Source organism: Oxyura jamaicensis, chromosome 2 (assembly GCF_011077185.1).
Source record: "Oxyura jamaicensis isolate SHBP4307 breed ruddy duck chromosome 2, BPBGC_Ojam_1.0, whole genome shotgun sequence".
NCBI classification, from domain to species: Eukaryota; Metazoa; Chordata; class Aves; order Anseriformes; family Anatidae; genus Oxyura; species Oxyura jamaicensis.
Window position 1 is genome coordinate 42,490,159 of NC_048894.1, and position 16,220 is coordinate 42,506,378.

The 16,220-nt window shown below is 38.3% G+C and overlaps 1 protein-coding gene across 14 annotated transcripts in view; it reads left to right on the top strand.

Annotated features, from left to right (window-relative positions):
- RBMS3 (RNA binding motif single stranded interacting protein 3) overlaps positions 1-16,220 on the top strand; it is a 708,203-nt gene that overhangs the window by 553,786 nt on the left and 138,197 nt on the right. For all 14 annotated transcript variants that reach the window (XM_035316418.1, XM_035316417.1, XM_035316419.1 and 11 more), the window contains 2 exons: positions 3,479-3,636; positions 13,308-13,387. In XM_035316418.1, coding sequence (XP_035172309.1) covers positions 3,479-3,636; positions 13,308-13,387 — 238 coding nt within the window. The remainder of the gene's footprint in view (positions 1-3,478; positions 3,637-13,307; positions 13,388-16,220) is intronic.

Here is a 16,220-nt window from a genome sequence, read left to right on the forward strand (position 1 = left end):
AGGCATAACGCAGCTCTTTCCATCTTAGTCTGTCCTTTTGGCTGTGGGGATCTCATCTGCATAATACTGCTAGATTTTTTTTTTCCTTAATATTGACAAGGGATGTCAGTCCCTGAGCACCAATTGGTTGATTAATCAAAGTCCTTAACCAGTCAACGAGTAGAGGTTTGCATATTAATTGCCTCCACTGCTCACATTGCCTGAACCCCTCTTGCTGGCCCCAGGCTGGGGCAGGCTGGGCAGGGCCCCACCAGGGCTGCAGGGACACAGTGTGCTAGGCCGAACTGGTGTGAGCCTACAGGAGGCAGGGGAGACAAAGGGACAACAGGCTGGGGCTGCTCTTTGTTCTAATTCAAGTTAATTGCAGCTAATGCTCTGTAGGCTCTGACATGGTGGAAAAAAAAATAAATAATAAAATAATAATAAAAAAAAGCCCATGCTTGTGCTGCATCCCCAGTGCTCCTGTGAGGGAACCCATTTGGGGGTTTCTGATGCTCAGCCATCCTCCAGCTCAAGGTGCAGGCAGACTGGTGTAAATCAAATGTACAGTGATCATTATTTACCAAAAGTTCCCTGTTTCTCGGTAACTAATCAGTGAATTGCTCAATCGTCGTAGCATAATTCCTTCCTGTGCAACGCGTTGCTGGAGCTGCCAGCTTTGGGGCCCTCTTCCCCCAGACCTGCTCCAGTTGCATCAGCCTGTTGATTTCAAGTTACCAGGCATATAGGAGATTCAGGTTCATATTTCTGGGAGCAAGTGGGGAAGAAGGGATGAGCTGAGCCCAAATCTGGGACAGAGGGAGCAATCCCTCAAAAGCTGCCTGGACGTGATCCTGGGCAAGCTGTTCTAGGTGTCCCTGCTTGAGCAGGTTTTAGACCAAATGGCCTCCAGAGCTTCCTTCCAACCCCAACCACTCAGTAATTTTGTGATTCTGTGATTTTCAAAATACTTAGGAACAATGAGGACATTTCCTAATCACCTCTATCTTTCCATGTTTCCCTCTTGTGGTCTGCGCAGGAAAAAGAAAAAAAAAAAAAAAAAAAAAAAAAAAAAAGGGGGGGGGGGGGAAAGTAACAGGCAATAAATCTTAAAACATCTTGCACACAAAAAAGGGGAAAGATGAAGAAAAGAAATAAAGGAAAATGTTTTTAGTCTTTTTCTTTCTTTCTTCCATTTTTCCCCCTCCCAAAGCTAAAAATATAATCAGAAGCTCATATTCCTCTCTTTTCTTGCCTGCCTTTCACCCCACCACTGTTTGCATGATTTCCCTTACATTGTCAATACTGTACCCGTTCCAACCCCTCACTAATATCTTTTGGTTATTGGAGAGGAACTAGCTTTCTGATCTGCATGAATGTAAATTGAAGTGAAAAAGAAAGGAGGATGACTGCAGGGAGAAAGGATTGGAAAGGGAAAGAATGTTTTTCTTTGGGGAGTTTGGGGTTGTAACTTCTCAATTAGAAGCAAGTTTGCTGTCTGTGTTTGTGTGGTTTTCCTGTCCTGTGCACCTTACTATAAGGCATGGTAATAATTGGGTATATTTTTATGGACAGCAGATTGAAAATGTGTCTACTTTGTTCTTTTATTTCTGTTTTGTAAAATAGTAGTGAATTCAACCTGCATGGTAATGGGTAGTTTCCTGGGGTAATGAGTCTGGAGATGCAAAGGTAGAATGCAATGGGCATTAAGCAGTATGTCCAAAGGCCAGTAGTCGTAGCTCTTAGGTCAGAATCCAAATTATGCAGCAGAAAAGCATTACATGCCTCCTGATTTTGGAGCTTTTCTTCTCATCCAAAAGGGCTAAAATATCCCTTGAGCCTGGCATAGGTGAAGCTGAAAACTTCATTTGGCTTCTGATTCTGGTATTTTGCTAAGCTGGACTTTGCTTAGTCGTCCATGTCCCTGTAAAGGATGGCGTTGTGAATCACAGCCTGAAACTCGGATTTCTGCTTTCCCTTTCAAAGTTTTGAATGTGTAAAGCAGAGATAGAGCAGACATCTTGGTTCTGTGCTGTCTTCATACATCTTCCAAAAAAGGACCTGTGATTCGTTGTGTTTGACAAGACATGTCTGTGCTGCTTTTAATGGGATGTAATTTGAAACCAGTTTAGTTAAACTGGGACAGATGGCTGCAGGACTCTGTGTGATTTCCTCAGCGTAAGGTTGTGGTGCTGCTACAAGGTTGTTTGTCTGGTTTTAGGACACCCCCTAGCAAAAAAAAAAAAAAAAAAAAAAAAAAAAAAATTCAACGGACTTTGTTGTGGGAGTTAAAAATTTTTCTTTTTATTTTTTTATCACACCCCCAAAAAAAAAAAAAAAAAAAAAAAAAAAAAGATAACGCTATCGTCATATGCATCTCAGTGTTGAATTAGTACAAATTCATTTTGACCATTAAAATGTATAAGAAACAAAATCCAAAAATATGTCTCAGAAGACTTTGTTAGGTAATGTATTATCTGGCTTACTGCACAGCATAGAAATTGCATCTTATATTTTTGGTTATTAAGCATTAGATAAAATTAAGTCGTCATGCCTGATCTAAATGAGGCTTGTACTGACAGGTGATAAGATAGTAAGTAAAGCTGCTACCAGAGAATATTGCAGCGGAGCCATGAAAATTTGCAAGGTCTTAGCTACATTGATTTAGTGTAATCAAGATCTGTTTTTCTGTAGACAAGGTTTTCATTTACCATTTTTATACACTTATTTTGTATATTGCACCTATGCCTCTTGTTTTTTTTCAGTTGTTTAGTAGGCAAGAACAGAATTAGAATGTTCTGAAACTGAACCTGAAACACCTCAAAATCGGAATGCAAAAACTGTCTTCAAATTTATTTTCTCAATTAGTCATATTGAAAACTTTATTTTATGATCATTTAAATTTGATCTGAGAATAAAGATGTGACCTGCATTACCAGTACCTTTAGCTTGAACTGCAGAACTCCCTGCTCCCAGTTAGGTGTTCTTGGATATTACCTACCAAGACACTTTTGATGGGGGGAGAAAGAAGGAAAAGATACTGGGGAAAATGTTCTGTGTTTTCAACCAACCTTATTCATGATGAACAGGTTGAATGGGAAGTCTGCAGGCTGGAAAGCACATCTGCTGAAAACATGTGTTGAGTTTTATTTATTTATGTTAACAGTGAGCACATTTGTGGAAATCATGTTTTCTTCACAATCTGTTTGTTAAATTAGGACACAAACCCAAGAACACTTGTGCATGAGAGTAATTTTCTATAAATGAGTAGTGTCACTGAGTTCAGAAAGAGCAGTCACGCACAAAGTTAAGCACATGCATGAGAGTTTGTAGAAATTTTGCAAATATGTTGTCATCATGAACAAATTTCCTAGCTTCACTTGTGATGCAGCTATAAATTTTTGGCTTGGTCTCCTTACGAGTAGCCCTCATCGTATTAGCCATAAGCTATTCCATTTTGCTAAGCCTAACTGTGGATATTTCTCCTATTTTTTCACAGCAACAAGAGCAAGATCCCACAAATCTATACATCTCAAATTTACCCGTTTCCATGGATGAGCAGGAACTGGAGAATATGCTGAAACCTTTTGGACATGTCATTTCCACCAGAATATTAAGAGATGCTAATGGAGTCAGCAGAGGAGTCGGCTTTGCCAGGTAAAACCCTTACTCTTACTTGATTTATGCCTATTTTTTGACTATGGTCCTTCGCAAATGCTGTCTACTCTGTAATGCTGAAGCCTCATAGCTATCGAAAATGCAGAGCAGCACCTTTATCAGATCGTGCATCTGTTCTTTCTACTGAGCTGAGGAATACCGGTGCAGAAGGATGTTCATGTCATTGCTCCAGAAATTAGTTCACTGAATGTATGTATATGGAAATAAAAATAGCTAGGAATAGTGAGCTATCCATGCAGTATCAAGCTTGGATAATAATAAATGTCCTACAGCAAAAAGAACGCACTTGGTGAGGAAACTGTTTAAAATTCTAGCAAATATTTTGCAACAAGAAAAAGTAAATTTAGCAGTTGGAAGAGCAAGGGGGAGGAACTATAACTGAAAAAACACAGCTTCTTTGAAAGCTGTAAGGAACTCAAACCTATGAGAAGAGGTTAAGAAGAAATATTTGCATATAACAAGCCTTGTCTGAGTAGTTTAGACAAAATGGGCAACATATTATTACCACGTAGCTCATTGTCAGTACGGAAAGACAAGTTTCCATGTTTATTCTCGGGGAATATTTACATAGATTCTCCACAGCTTGAAACATTCTTAAATCAAACAGTTTTCTTTTGAAAAGCCAAAGAATGGAGAGCTATATATAGAAAGGTATTGAAAAAGCAAATAAGGAGAAGACAAATCTGTAACTGTGCTGTAAATCAGTCTTCTGCTTCAAAAGAAAGCTCAAAAATAATAATGATAAAAAAATCCCAAATAATTGTTTCTACAGAATATTCATACATTGTGCTTTGTAGTGGAGGCAAAATGACTTAGTCATCCTTTGAATTTCTTTGAAATGCACCATATCTTGGCATATCATGGCATTCATGTTAGTGTCATAACACCACTGAGTGAAATAGGGTACTGGGTGATAAAAAGGTAGCTTGCAAGATAAGTGACATTGTATTGTTACCTTTGTCCTTGACGTGAAAGATCATCATGCACAAACAATGTTAAGATAATACTGTCTGAATTCAAATAGAATAAGGCAAAACATTTATGCTGAAAGATGACACGCTGTTCTTTATGCATTCTTGCAGATAATAACATGAATTTTTCTAGCTCACTAAATATAGATTGGTATAACTTATGGGTAAACTTGTATTTTAAAAATTGACTTTGTTTGTGAAAATGTATTGAATTATGTCACATATTTCAAAAAGCTTTTGTGTTCTAATGTAAAGGTTGTGTAAATCACCATGCAAACAACAGAGGGGTAAAAACTTGGCTGCATTGAACTGTACCACTGATATCTCATTGACCTGAAAGAGGCTAGAATTAATACAGAAATTTAGAACCGCAGTTGAACACTGGCTCTTGTCTTTGCAGAATTACCAGTACAAGCTGTAATTACATGACCACCTGATCTTCTTTTTGTAATAGCATGCTATTCAGTATCATTTTACTGCATGTCACTCAAAAGAGATGAATTTGTTTAGCTTTGCTTGTAATCTTGAGGGTTTCATTCTAGTGTACCTACATTGTGAGCCCATGCTGATTGGGTATAAGCAGGGTATATCTAGAGGATGGCAGCTGCATTTCAGACCAGTTCAGATTTCTTTCTTTTTTTTTTTTTTTTTTTTTTTAAAAAAAAGATTTTCAGGATCAGCAACCCATGTGGTAAGCCTGACTATTGTGTCTTCTGACTGGGGCCCTTTTATCAGTGTAGCTGCCTGCTTGTGGAAATGCCCCATGCTGCTTACTTAGCACAGCTCTTAACTGAGCCACAGAAGCACAGGACAAGAAGTTAACTTTGCAGACACTTAAACCTTAAATTTTGAAATTTGATGTTTCACAATTATTAATTAACTACTGTGAAGATTAAAAATCCTTTTTTGATTCTGTCTAATTATGTGAATGGTCAGTCTCAAAATCAGTATATTCAAAAAGTAATTGGAAGTAAAGGCTTGCTGTAGACAGCTATTGTCACATTTTTTTCTAAATGAATATGATTAGGAGTTTCATAATGCTGCAGGTGGCTACTTAATCATTTATAACATGGGTAACTTCAAATGTTCTTGGATCACACTCTTAGATCTTGGATCCAAGTAATGTCTGGTCACATTAAAGTTCATCCTCTTTAAACGTATGCACATACAAAACTAGCTCTCTTTTTTAAGCTGTTAAATTATTTCCTCTTTTGCATCCCTCAAAAGCAGCTGAACAGATTTTCCTGAAACTTTCCAGAATGTTTCACTGTGGCTTGAACCCAACTTTGCCTAGGTGCACCCTGGGGGAGATTTTGGGGAGGAGAGTTACGAGCAAGGGGCCAGAGAAGGGTAACTTTGGACTCCAACTGTGGCTCCACAGAAATCCATTTAGCTGAAAGGGAATTACTGTAACCTCTGGATACACACCTCTGCCTCTCAGCTCGCCCCTGCTTTGTACTTCAGAGCCTGTGCTACCTGGATGCAGACTGCCAGTGGGAGCTTGTCTTGCTGCTGGCAGCTGGCAGCATGGGTTTCTTCCGACACCGGAAAGCAGAAGCTGGGACTGACACAGCCGGTCACACAGTAGAAAGACAAATGAGAAGGAGGCACAAGAAATACTAATAAGCAGGGAATATGGGAAAAGGAGGAGGTGCAGAGGAGAAGCTTTGTGTTCAGTCTGTCATAAGATTGCTTGTAGAAAGAGGGAATGGTGCAGTGTTACCCTCACACAGGGATTTCATCACAAGACTTAAAACTGTAGGTGTTTCTCTTAAATCCCTGTTGCTGAGAGTCATTCAATGACTTCAGCATCTGATCTTTCATTTAGAAAGTGTAAGTGGATTCCTCAGAGCTTAAAATGAAAGCATAGTCCTTAATCCTCAAAAGAAGCAAAGGAAAAAAAAATCCAAAGCAACTGGATTTGAAGACTTTTTTTTTTTTTTCTGAGATATAATTTTAAAGCAGCTCTGTCATCTTTTATGATTTTGGTTTTGCAAACTGACCGTTAGCAAAGTTGTTAGTTAGAGTAAAAAGGAGAGTAAGTAAGAGAGAAGGTCTTGGAGGGAGGCTGGAGTTACTGGGTTTGAGAAGGCACCAAAAGCATGGAGAAAAATACTTAAATTCATCCTGAAGATGTGCTGTCACTACAAAGATGACTCTGTGCTGAAAGACCTGACTTTCCAAAGGCCTGTAAAGGGTGACTGCCAGGTTTTGAGTGGGAGAAAATCTAACACAAAGTGGAGCCAAAGCAGTGGTGATTTTTGCTAAATGAAAGGAGAGATATTTAAAGGGAGATTTCTGCGGATCAGTGGTGATGCTGCTTTGGAGGCAGAGAAGTGTCAGCAGCACCAGGGGATAGGGAACATCCAGGTAGTTTAAGGATGCGTTTGTGAAGAAGGGAAATGCTTTGTTCTTCTTTATTCAAGGGTTTAATTGAAGGCGGTTGAAAAGGTGTTATAAAAGGTGCTGTAAATTTAACTTGAACAAATCCATCATCTGGGACAGTAGTGCAGGCTTAGATATGATGAGGATCATTCCTACTTTCAGTCAGAAGAATGATCTGTCAAATCCTACATCTTCCGCAGGAAATTGCTTTATAATTGGATATCTCAGATGAAACTGGAAATCCCAAACATGCCCCAAAGACTATGTGTGGTATCTGTATAATATTCCAATGCCTGCAGTGATAAATTTTCATTGAAAAGCCTCCCTGGAAGGGGTTCACAGCAGCACAGCAGAGTGCTGGAAACTTCCGCGGAATGAGAATGTGTCTCCAAAATCCTTAGATTTCCATCTGGTATTGCAACCCTGATCAAATTTTGGTAAACCTAGTGCATCCCTGAGAATATTGCCAGGCTTGAGGCTGCACTTCCAGGGAAATGCAAATTCCAGAGTGGGACAGGTGAGGCAGGATCCCAGAACAAGTATCAGTGGGTAACCATAACATGAAAATAGTCATGAAGCCCTTAAAGGTGAGGAGGGAGGAACTAAGAAGGTTAGGAGCCATCAGGTAATTTGGTTTAGCTTGAGTTTTCATTACCCAAGCCCTAGGTACTGTGCAGAGAACTCTTCGGGACACAGAGGAGGGGACAGGGAAACAATGGGATATACCTTGGGGAGGGACTTACTGATACCACCGAATCAATGAAATAAAAATTGGGGTTTAGAGCCTCCCAGTAAAATGTCATTAAGTATTATTTAAGTATCCTCCCTGCAGAGACAGCAATATTAATAATACCATATGTACATGTACCACAGTCAACTGAACAGTGGAGCAAGCATTTTATAGGTCCTTTTAAACAATAAAGTGCGAAGAAAAGAATTAGAAACCACTAACTTTTTTATTTTGTTTACTGTCTTGTAACTTAAAACGACCTTGCAAGATTCACCCCCCAAGCAACGTTTTACAACAAAGTCATAAGCCTCTGAAAACAGAAATTTATGATGGAAATGCTGACAGTCAGACAGTCAAGTATTGCACTGCTGGCGGGCACCGGTATAATGCTTAACCTGAGACTGCAAAGACAGTAGCATAAATCAGCCAGGGTCTAGGTGGAAATGGCTGTGTGTTCATACTATTCTTTCTCCAGTAACGTGAGAAAATTTTTCCAACATAAACTATCATAAAATATTGTTACGATGCCGTTCCCACTGAAAGACCGAAGTCGAGAGATTCTCAACTAGTTGTCCCTATCATCTCAGAGCAGAAGGAAATGTTGAGGAGATACTTCTGTCCCTTTGAGAAAGAACAGGGGGGTCTATAATGGGACATTTATCCATCTTGTGGTGTTTGGAGTTTGGGCTCTATCCTTGTCTTTCCCCTACTTTGTGCTCCTGGTGGAGCTTCCAGTGTGATGCATTTCTCTGCCAGCACATGTTCTTTATTAAACTTATCTCCTGCTTATTTGCACTTTATATGTCTTAAATTTAGTCTTTGGAAACAACATTTGACTCAGCAACTGAAAGGGAGTGACAGAAAATGGGAAACAAGGATTTGAGCCCTCATGGGGTCATTAATTCTATATATAGCATTTTCGCGTGGATTTCAGTAGAAATGGATTGGTTCCAGTTTCCACTGAAGCAAAACGAAAGAGCCAAGCCTTTAATTTGTATATTCTTTTCCTCAAAGGAAGCTGTGTGTCTTCCAGCGTTTTTCAGGACAAAGTAGGTGTCATTTAGTTACATCAGATTTCTTCTGAAACAAGCAGGTTTCTCTGTGAAGTGGAAGCGCCATAGCTCTGTGCGGGGTAACTGATTCAGGCAGCTCAGAAAGGTCCCCTGGGCACAGTGTGCTACAGGATGGCCCAAACCCTCAGAGAGGAGGATTGTAACCTGTCCTCACTGGGGTGCTTTCTGCAGATCTCGTATATCCATCCGTGATAGCAGACAACCTCCTGTCGTTCATGCAAACAGGAATGAACATGAGAAATACACAAGCAAGACACGCTTGGGAAAGACATTATTTATGAGTAATGAGGACATCTTGTCAAAATGATTATCTTTTCCTACACTGTAACTGACAAGGGGAACATTATTTTTCATCACAAAACAGTTTTAAACCCCAAAATGCAAGCATCTAGAAGCAATCGCTTCCTGGTAAGCGATAAGCTGGGGACATAAGACACCTGAATCAGTTATAGGGGAAAAGAAAGTCACAGGTTGTGGCCATATTACTATGCCTGGAATTAAATCCGTAAAATAAATCAGGGAAGTTATTGAACATAGCACCGTAGAAGAATGGCAAGTAGGATATAGGGAGGACTGGGTGCTAAGAAGCCTCATACTAATCAAAGCTGCTTTGTAGCTTTAGACTGTTTAAAACCATATAATTTTCGCTGAGTTCTTTTATATCAGACAGTTGATGTACTCCCAGTTACCTAACATTGAGATAATACTTGTCTTTTACTAAAATACAACTTTCAGAAGTGATTTGAAGATAAAGATAAAAATAATAATAATAAAATCACCACCTCTTTTTTAAGTATGTGTGCCAGTGGGTCATCTTCCTTATAGTTAAATATTTCTGCCTGATTTCTCTTTTACATGTATCTGGTTCTTGTCACAAGTTTCTCAACCAGATTAAAGGACTACGTAGTACCAAGTTTATTCTCCCCGTGAAGATACTTGTGCACCTCTGTCAGGCTGCCCCTCTAGTCTTTTTTTTTTTTTTTTTTTTGATAGTCTAAAGAAATTGAGTTTTCCAGTGTGTATTCTAACTGTGGCCTCACTTCTTCAGAATTCTCCACTGCAAAATACTGGAACTACCTTCCTACTACCATCTTTGCAAAATGCCTTAAATAGTAAAGAAGCATTATTCCTGATTTTATTAATAAAATAAAACAATAATATTTGTATGTTGATCATAACCTAAGTGTGGTAGTAATAATTTCATCTTTAAATATTTACTTGCAATATAAAAAATACAGGCCTGATTCTCGTTTACATTATTATTATTAAGCAAAGTGACTATAGGGTATATGTAAACCAAACCCACATTTTACTACTAACTGGTAATTACACGGTACTGAATGTTTCACATGTAATAATTATGTAATCATCATGTTATTCTTTGTGTATAAATTTTAAGTTGTTTCTTGACACTGCCTCAATCTTTATAATAAACATGCATAAGAGCTTAATTTTTGAAACTTTTCCCTTTTTTTTTCCATGGTGAAGGTTACATATTACTTATAACACATAATGACTACTTTGGAACCACTATAGTCTGTGGAGATATTAATATACATTTTAAAAATTATCTTTTAAAGAAGTATTTAACAGCAAGAGGTGAACCTCAGATGATGTGGTTTTGTTTGTATTTGCCTAATATTAATTATTTTTGTTGTTGTTGTTGTCTCACTGAATCATCATAAATTTGTAAACTATGTCTTGAAAAATGATAACAGTCTTCAGATTTTTTAAATGAACTCTGTTTCCAGTGGGATGAAATATAGTCCATCTAGCTACTTATATTGTACTTGAGAAACTTTTAGTTCTATACATAGTTTTATACATAGACACAACTGGAAATAAATTTCCACATTTATCTTAGTGTTTTTTATTTTTAATTTTTTGGTAGTTATCATTACATTTAAAAATATCAGAAAAATCTTGCCTATGGCTTTCATTTTTTTTTTTTTTTTCTGCAGTCCATTTCCAGATTCAAAATAATACTCAGATATATTGTAGGTATCTCCAAGGTGTATCTGAACATGAATTCTAAGATTCACTTTGGATCAACACCAAAAACATACCATTGAAGAGTTTGAAAATAATGCTTTGTGAATGATCTAATGAGAAGCAGATTTTTATTAGTATGTAAAGCTGATGTCCTCACCTTTCCAGCAGGAGCTGAATAGTTGTACCTTTCAACAGAAATTTTTAAAGCATCTAATATCTTTACCTATCCCCTGGAATGTAATTTGCCACTTTTTGTTTCATCAGTTGTGAAATAAAAAATAAAAAATAACTGAAAATTAGATTGAAGAGTGCTCTTCTCCCGAGTTTACCTATGTTCTGCTGACATTAGAAAACCCGTCCCCTGGAGCTTAGCTTTTAACATGTTGTATTGCTGTTAGCGTTCTAAAATAGCAGGCTCAGCCATTCAACATTTTAAAACGTTTCTGTCTCAGACAACGTGAATAAACTCATGAGAAAAACATATTTTGTCTGGGTGCAGCCGGAGGGGAGGTCTACCCCCAGTGGGCCCACTGCAGAAGGAAGGCACGCGGGGACTCAGGTGGCAGAGACAGGGGAAGGATGCAGTTGTTACTCAGCAACGCATCTGAAGGGAGCACGTATCGGCGGCTTTGTGTGCTGTGCTGCTTTTTCAAACTGAGTCGGTAATGCTAGTGTCGGTTTCAAGTGAAGCGTGTGCCAGATTACAGATAGCTAGCAATGGTATTTGAGCCGTTAATTGTGAAACTTGAGAAGAAAATGTGCGTCTTCTTTTTAGGGCTGCTTTTCGAGTGATGGCCTTTTTATCCCAGAACACTGTGGGTTTCACTTTTATTCTCTTCCCACGTAAAATGCACGAAGTGCACTGAGTCTCTTTCACTTGGCAGCTTATATATTGCATTCTTTGCAGGGACTGCTTTGGCTTGTTAAAATGTGCCCCATGTATTAAAATGAAATTGTCACTGCTGTGTGGTGCAACATAACATGGTTTGACACTAAGCGCCTGCAGCTACAGAAAACAGGCTTTTATTGCATGTATTCTTCCTGAGACAAGAGTCTCTAAAGGCAGACATTCGCTTAGTTAAATCTGAATGAAGCCAAAGTGAACAATCTAAGTTGCTGTCTGCGCGCCTGTAGAAACAGCCCAGCCCACACGATATGCAGTGAAAACAGGGATAGATCCCAGAAGTGACAATTTTTAATGATTTCAGCTGAAACAAACAGAAAAGACTTTGCTTGCAGTGTTGATCAGGGGTTTTGACTACTATGAGGGGGCAGTGGTCATTTTGGTCCCTCTTACCCTGGGAGACAAACCTCTGCTCTCAACTCTATGTTGAACCCCTAACCTGTGAGCTATGCAAGAGGCATGTTACTTTTTCCCAAAAGCATGTGATAGGAAGACCGGTAGATAAATTCATTTATTTATTTTCTTTTAATCTAGATCAGTGAGAAGTAAGAAATATTTGTCAGTGGTGTTACTTTGCAGGGAGTACCTGGAGGTAAGAAGTAATGCATTGGAGGAATATTGAACATAGATTTAAACACCATTTTACTAAGAAAACCAAAATAAAAAGAGTAGTTTTTTTAGATTGTAATTTTTCTATTTCTCTCTTTCCTCTCTTCAGTCTTTTTTATATCCAGTCTGTAGCAGAGCCAGTGAACCACTGTGGACTAGCGTACAGTCAGTTTTTAGGACCTGAACAAACTGTGAATTCCCTGATGTGATATAGCAGTGGTTTAGGATTTGACCAGTAACTTTGTGCTCTTTGACAGTTTGCTCAATAATGTACGTATTAGTTCACTGTTAGTGCTTTAATGACTCAGTGCTGAAAGTTATCTTGAGGTCATAAAAGATGAACCGGCCAAGATTACATGCAAATTACCATCTTCAAACAGAATTTGGCTTTATGTAATAGGTACACATACTGACTATGTTTAGTTTTGCCCTACTGTCCATCTCTGCAGGATTTTTTTTTTTCAACATGGATATCTCTAATAATTAAATAATAATAATTAATGTTACTTAATCCTCTGGGTTCTTCTCCAAATCCTGTAATTTTTATTTTTTTTCATGGCATTTGAAGTTGTTATGGGTGCATGAGGGATCTAGAAACAATTCTAGATTATTATACCATTCCAGGCAGCAGATGAGAGCATAAAGAACGTCCTTGTTCAGGGAGAAACCCGGAGCCAGGAGGGAGCTGCTCATTGACACTGCAGCAGCTCACACACAGCCGGGAACGCAGCTGCAGGCTTTGAGGGTGGCAGGTCCTCCTTGCAAGCCACACTGTACCGTAACGAGCTCAACCAGTTTCTCTGCAAAAGTCAGCAAGAACAGCTTTAAAGATTTCTCTCAGCATCTGTGCTTGTCCTTTTTTTTTTTTTTTTTTTTTTTTTTTTCCCCTTCTCTATTCCTTTTTGTTTTTGCTGACTGAACACTTTTGTAACAGTCTAGTAACACATATTGCCTCTACCCTCATCCCACCCTCTTCTCTTTTCCAGAATGGAGTCTACAGAAAAATGTGAAGTAGTAATTCAACATTTTAATGGCAAATATCTGAAAACCCCACCTGGTCTACCAGGTAAGTGTAGCCATCCTTATGAAATTTAAAATTTACTGAAGAGCTTAGAGAACAGAAATGCTGGAGTGTGTGTTGAGAGGGACTCACATCACTGGTTATGCTGAGAGGGTATACAGCTTGCCAATCATTTTTGACCAATTGAAGCCAATAATTTTTGATCAATAACAGTTTATTTGCCCAAGTTTGTATTCTTCAAACATTTATGTCTGACAGTTGTAAATCTAAGTACACATAAAAATCATATCGTCTTGCTGTTTCTCTCTTTTTTAATGTGTATATTGTGTGACTTTTTCCAATTTGAGCAAAGACCACACAGTTAAATGCCAGTGCTTTTCTAACAACCTAGGAATATAACTATAACAGCAACTGCATTATAGGTTATAAAACGGCCGGAATTTCAGGTTGTTGTAGCTTTCTGTTCTTTACAGTTACTAGTTATTAGTATCAACAGCAGCAGCTTTTAATACTAACTGAGGATATTTCAAATATGAAGTGATTTTATACCATTTGTTCTTGCAATGGCTTAATGAAACCCTGCCATTTTCTGATGATATCTATCAAATACATCCAGTGGTGTGTCCCAGCCATGTCAGAAACACAGTCCCAGTCTGTATCTTGCTTTTAAAATCTTCAGCTGTCATGTTTATGGTCATCAGCTGTGCAAAGTTCAGTGATCAGGTGCCTGAATCTTACTGCATGACAAGGCCTCCCTGAAGCCACAGATCTGTGAAGACTTTTCCCTCAAATTGTTTAAAGAGATACTTGGAGTTCCTAGTATTAAATGAGCATAAAATCCTTGCAAGAATTGTGTTCTAAGTAATTCTCTACTTTTTTTTTTTTTTTTTTTTCGTTATACTATTTCCTTTTTTAGTTACTTCCATTAAATTCCTTCTTATTCCTCGCCTGGTTCTTTATGCAGAAGATGCACTAAATTCTCTAATTAAAAGAGTGCCATCTGCACAACTACTGTGTACAGTAATTGTATGCTGCAATGTACATAATACGTTTTAGTCAAATCACCTTCATGAAAGAGTATAAAACTTTTAGTGCAAGCTGGAAGACTCCATTTTATGGTCCTCTTTTTCAAAAGTAGTCACTGACAGATTTTCTTAATACCAGCTAATGTATGTTATTGGTGTGAAATGCAACAGACTCAGGCTGCATCGAACAAAGAGTAAAGCAACACAGGTGGAGGAGACCTTAAACTGTTGGCATGCTTTTCTGTGTGCATACATTAGGTCACAATAGTAATCTGTTTAATATCATAGCAACACCCAATGGAAAGAGTGTGAATAGCAAGGATTTGAGAAGAGCAGCTTCATCATTAGGACCCTGCATGCACCGTGGTCACATTCCCAGTTGTGTTAGAGAGGACAGATAACGTGAGCCAGAAATAAAGCAGAATATTTTTACGGTGCCAGAAACAAAAAGAACTACATGATAAAGAGTGAAAGCTAGAAGTTAAAAGTCATTATTTTATTTTATTTTGATTTTAAATGATCTTTCAGTCAGGAATATGCTGGGTGTTCAACAAAAGTGATGTGGGACATCAAAATAGGAGGAGTCCTGATAAGATAGAGTACTTATTCATGTTCCAAGAGATACATTGAAATTTGATTTTAATGGTTATAAGTTTCTCTGCTATGTTTTTCTCTTGATTGCTGTGCTCACACGGTATTTAGTTGCAAAGATCACCTGGGAAGTGACTATTTTAAGAGTTTTCATTTACCCAAATGCCATTCAGATGCAGGTAAAGTATAATGCAGCATGGGGCAAACCAGCAACTGAGCTCACTCGGTTATGCACTAGATATCTATCCCATTTTGTCCTCAGTTTTTGGAGGACAGAGTTCGTAGCTCCCAAAACAGATAATTAGAAATTATCATAGTGTATTTGATCCACATAAAAGATAATATTTGCACCTCATTATTAGATTAAGGCACTCTTCAAATCTATATTTAAAAGTTTTCTCATATTCATTTATCTCCTTTTTTAGAAGCCAGAGAATGAACGTGATCACTTGAGTAGTTGCGTTAACTGAAGTAATAGTGGCCACTCATATTATTTACCTTTGACCACTGCAAAAAGCAGTCAGTTCTAGTTTCTTCTTCTTAATGTAGTTTCCTGTAGAGCTTTTACTCAGTTTATACTTCTTTGTTATGCACCTGTATTTAAACATTTCAGCAAAGCGTAGAGGCCTCTTTGCTTTATCCCCCTCCTGGCAGTTGCTTATCTTCCAGCATGGAGAAGGAAAGAGAATCAAGTCTTCTGGAAAATCATAGTAAGAGTCTGAAAATTATCCCCCCAGCATCTCAATAATTGGCATAGAAAGAAAATAATCTCTAGTTATTGCTGTGACCTCTTTATGGATTTCAGTTAAAAAATGAGGAACTGGAGAACATTAGTAGAAGTATGCAATGCAATCTGTTATTAACCTCTACTGCTCAAGACACGATCTTACTGTGAGAGAAAACTAATCAATCCTTTTAGGGTTAAATTGAATTGATTGTGGATATTCAGATAGATTTCTTTCAGGCCTAACAGTGAAATGCAAGGGTCTTAATTTTTTGTCCACATACCTCACCTAAGCTCTCATATTGTGGTTCAGGCTGGCCATCTGGTAACAGGTTGGATGAGGCCCATAAGAAAAGAAATGGACCTGGCTGCAGGCCATTTGTGTTACCCTGCTCCCTGAGCTGGGGGGGTTATGGACCAGACAAACCATTTTGGCAGCTAGCTTCCATCCCTGCCGCCTTCCCCAGTTGTGTTCCCTGAAATGCGATGCTGGTGAGACAGCGGGATATGTATGTGTGTGTGCATCTACTGTGTCTGT